Genomic DNA, 4,334 nt, shown 5'->3' with positions numbered 1-4,334 from the left:
AAAAAATAAGTAAATGACTTTTTAAACCGTTTAACTGATTGTATTAATCGGTCAAAAATTCTTACGGTCAGTTAACGGTTAACCGGTTAAAATTAACATCCCTATACCAGAGATTATTTCTTGATCATCCAGGAGGCCGGGCCCACAGGGGGGCCTCAGCAAATAAGTTGAAGGGTCTGCATGGTTCCATAAATTTAAATTAATAAATAATTTTTAAAATATCTAAATTAAAATATTCAAATAAAACATAAGATGTGATCTGAAACGGTATTTCTTTTTTATTTTTCTTCAATACCTAGTGTTTTTACTGAAGAACATGCAGTTTTGCGTGACCCTGGACCACAAAACCAGTCATAAGGGTAAATTTTTTTGAAATTGAGATTTATATATCATCTGAAATCTGAATAAATAAGCTTCCCATTGATGTATGGTTTGTATGGACAACAAACGAGTAGCATTAATAGTCATTCATTTTAGTTAACATATGCTATGATAATTTGAACAGATTTTTATTCTTATTGTAAAATAATGGAACATTTAGGTCATGAATATTGTCTCAAAAGTCATGGAAAAGTCATGGAAATTTATTGGTAAAAATGTGTACGAACCCTGCTGGTATTGTGGTCCAGGGTCACATATTTATATTTTGGGAGTATATTATATTAATCATACATTATATTCCCAGTTTCCATTAATTAAAAAAGTTTTAAAACAAGCAGCTTTGTCATAAATAAAGCAGAAACAACAGAAATAGCTTATTTGGGGGATTTGGGTATTTTTTTATGGCAAAAGCATTTTTTGGAAGTCGGCACATTATTGGCGCTTGAGTTTCACATGCTTTAGAAAAAAAACTTGAATTATTAAGAAGGCAAATTATGCTGTCATGTCAAAACACGTTATGTAAAGCTGATTATGTAAATGTGGTTGACCTTTCTCTCAGCACTAATTAAGAGGAAATTTGATAGACATGCAGTTAAAGGTGAAGTGTGTAGTTTTTGTGACACTAGCATCACCAAACTGAATTGCAAAAATTTCTGCTCAATTTTCTTCTCTATCTACCATTGTGTGGACAAACAGGTCCTTCCGCAACTAACTTTGACAATTGGTTATGCTAATGTCAGGCTTCATTTAGTGCAGAAATTACACACCACTTTTTAATTATGATAGAAATAATTAATTTAAGTGGAAATACGTTTTTTTTCTCTTATAGTGGGTTTAATATGGTTTGTTCTTTGTGTTCCCCTATTTCCTCCCTCCCTTTTCCCTTCGTCAGGCAGCAATTCCTCCGTGAAGATGTCGGAGAGGTCGGGCAGCGGACGCGAGAAAGAGAGAGAGCGGGCAGAGAGGGGGGGCTCAGGTGAGGCGGGCAGCGGGTCGAAAGAATCAGCCGGGGAAAAGAGGAAGAGGAGTCGAGCCGTGGAGAAGGTGATGAACTCCAGCAACCCCTCCAGCCCTGGAGGAGCCAAGCGCCGCAGGACGTAGCCGCAGCTTGCAGCAGGACGACTTGGGACATCAGACATTTGAAAAGAACTGACGGAGAAAGGTGTAGCTAATATTGGTCGCGCTAGAGCCAATGTGAAAGTGAAATGAGATGGCGAGCAGGGGATGTGTGATGTTCGTGTGTTCACTGCGAGAGGCGTTCCTGTGCTTTAAGCGTTCTGAGCTGTTCACTGACAGATGGAGGAAATCTAGACGAAGGAAAGTCTTTGGTGGTTGTGTGGGATCTGACTAGACTGATGGGGAAAGTATGATAAACAAATAAGCTTTCCTCTGCTGAGTTTGGAATCAAAACAGCAACTTTTTAAAAAGATTTGTTGGAATTTTAAGTGGTAGCTTTATTTTATTTTCGTCAGAGCAGACGTTCTTGAGACGGACCAGAGAATCAACTAGTTTGTTGTGTGATTTATTAGAACTTACACTGCAAATAAGCTGAGCTAGACGTGTTATTAACTGTATGAAATAACTTGATTCTATTAGCCAATTAGACGGTCATTGATCAAATGCTTAGGAAATAGTGATTGATATTTGCACTGTTTCTGAGTCATGTTTGATTGAAATATTTGACCGAATGTGTGTTAAACACATCAGGAGTATGTCCCTGATTAAAAAATGGTAGTGAACCATGTTGGTCTGATTTGACTTCTTAATTCCTAATCTGACAATGAACAATATTTAATATGTTAGCCTCCCATTGATCTATTCTGGTAAACATAAATGATCCAAAAAGGAATTTAAAATGGTTTAACTTCCTATGACGCCACAGGAGAATCTTAGACTTTTTAGGTCTTTTTAGAAACCAAATGTCTAGCAATGCTTCGAAGAACACTGGCACCTTTTTTACTCTGTCATCATCAGGTGATACTTACTTACGCTGCTGTTCAAAAGATTGGGTTCAGTTGGATATTTACTTTGACATAAAGTGACAGACATTCGTAATGTTACAGAAGATTTCCATTTCAAGTAAATTCTTTTGAACTACAAAAATAAATACAATAAATATATATATGTATATACGTATATGTATGTATGTCAAAATATAATTTATTGATGAATTTTCAAAGAACAGACCAGGAAACTGATCAGACCCCTATGATAAACATACAATTTCTGATGTACTAAAATACTAACTAAAGACAGAAATAGTTACATCTAGAATAACCTGGTAATAAACATTCTCAATAATAATACTACATGTATATTAGGAATTTGTAGGTGTCATATTTCAGACCAACACAGGGAGCCAATCCGATTCTTATCCAGCAGGAGTTAATTGAGGATAAGATGCTGAGTCACTGAACGCTGCTCTATTCCAGTGTGTTCCTCCTTCATCTCTCGTACTTTTCCTCTCAGCTCGTTTCTGCTGCTGTTGCAGCTGTCTCACTGCAGTCCCTCACCACCAGCCTCCCCCCACTTTGATACAGCAATGCGGCACTCAAAGTGGGGGGAGTTCATTACGCACACAGACTTGGACTGTGCCGCCACCTTTGCAGGAGCACAGAGTGTCTGTTTGCTGAGGGGAGAACAGGGTCTGCCTGTCAGCTGCAGGTAAGAGGCCACAATCATCCTCCTGCTGATAGACTTTAACTATACTCAGCTTTTTTCTATTCTGTGTTTTTATTAAGTACTGCCTTGATGAAGCTATTCAACAAAATATTTACTTGTTGTAATATGCTGACAAATTAATAGCAGAATTTACACATCCTGTTCAAAAGTTTACATACCCTTGCATCTTAAATTCATGTGTTGTTTCCTCCTGCATCAAAAACTGTTTGTAGACTTTTGTGATAGTTGTGCATGAGTCTCTGGTTTGTCCCGAGCAGTGAAGCTACCCACTGTTTTTGACAAAAAGCCTCCAGGTACTGTAAGTTCTTTGCATATTCTGCACATTTGAGTTCTTCCCACGGTGGAGGTATGATTTTAACACCCAGCTTTAACAATCAATTGAGGGACTCATTTGACTATAGTTAAAACAATAACATGCTCAGAGAGGCAACATACATCTTGAAAGCCAAGGGTATGTCCATTTTTTGATTTGTGTAATTTATAATTTTGTTTTGTTTAATATATTCAAATATTATAATATGCAATGTCTTCAGGGTAGTACTAACTATAAAGCCAAAAAAAAAAAAAGACATAGTTATCTTACAGTTTCTGCAAGGGGTATGTAAACTTGTAAGGAATGAGTTTTGAAAATGTATGTACATAATTTTTTAGGATTGTTTGGTCTGAATAATAATAATAATAATTTGAGATTGCAATTTTGCAAGCCATTTGGTAAACTGGTAAAATGATTGAGGTCAAATAGTTTTCTTATTAATGTATTATTCATGACAACTGTTCAAGTAATATTTCATATATTTTATATAGTATATAATGTTTTATAATTGTATTATTTAATTTATGTAGTGTATTTTATCTGAAATATTTATCTCTCATGTTACGTTCAGAAATTACCTTGAATAGCTTAGTTCTGCTGTGCTCTGAAGACCGTTTATGGAATAAAAAAAATCATAAAATTCAAGGCATTAATGTTTGCCTACAAAACCACCACTGGCTCTGCAGTCTGCACCCCTTTACCTAGATTCATTACTTCAGACTTATGTGCCCTCTAGAAGCTTGCGTTCTGCAAGTGAACGTCGCTTTATTGTGCCATCCCAAAGAGGCACAAAATCACTTTCACAGACTTTTACATTAAATGTTCCCTCCTGGTGGAATGACCTGCCCAACTCAATCCGAGCAGCTCAGTCCTTAACCATTGTAGCGAATCAGCTCATGCATGGGGAAATATGAATAATTAATCATAACTAGTTATAATTAATTATAAATATTTAGAT

The 4,334-nt window shown here is 36.2% G+C and overlaps 2 protein-coding genes across 4 annotated transcripts in view; both read left to right on the top strand.

Moving 5' to 3' along the window:
• LOC107724191 (MRG/MORF4L-binding protein-like) overlaps positions 1-2,123 on the top strand; it is an 11,218-nt gene extending 9,095 nt beyond the window's left edge. Inside the window, exon 6 of one of the 2 annotated variants that reach the window (XM_016533006.1) lies at positions 1,278-2,123. In XM_016533006.1, the coding sequence (XP_016388492.1) occupies positions 1,278-1,482 (205 nt within the window). In that variant the 3' untranslated portion in view covers positions 1,483-2,123. Of the gene's footprint in view, positions 1-1,273 lie in introns of both variants that reach the window. The other variant, XM_016533007.1, reaches the window with a different exon arrangement.
• A 64-nt stretch (positions 2,124-2,187) lies between these two features.
• The window catches only part of eef1a2 (eukaryotic translation elongation factor 1 alpha 2), an 11,681-nt gene continuing 9,534 nt past the window's right edge, over positions 2,188-4,334 (top strand). For both annotated transcript variants that reach the window (XM_016533004.1, XM_016533003.1), the window contains exon 1: positions 2,188-3,045. The gene's annotated coding sequence lies outside the window, so the exon portion shown is untranslated. The remainder of the gene's footprint in view (positions 3,046-4,334) is intronic.

This window comes from Sinocyclocheilus rhinocerous, unplaced genomic scaffold, assembly GCF_001515625.1.
Source record: "Sinocyclocheilus rhinocerous isolate Xijiao unplaced genomic scaffold, SAMN03320098_v1.1 scaffold184, whole genome shotgun sequence".
Classification (NCBI taxonomy): Eukaryota; Metazoa; Chordata; class Actinopteri; order Cypriniformes; family Cyprinidae; genus Sinocyclocheilus; species Sinocyclocheilus rhinocerous.
This window is presented reverse-complemented; position numbering and strand designations above follow the sequence as displayed.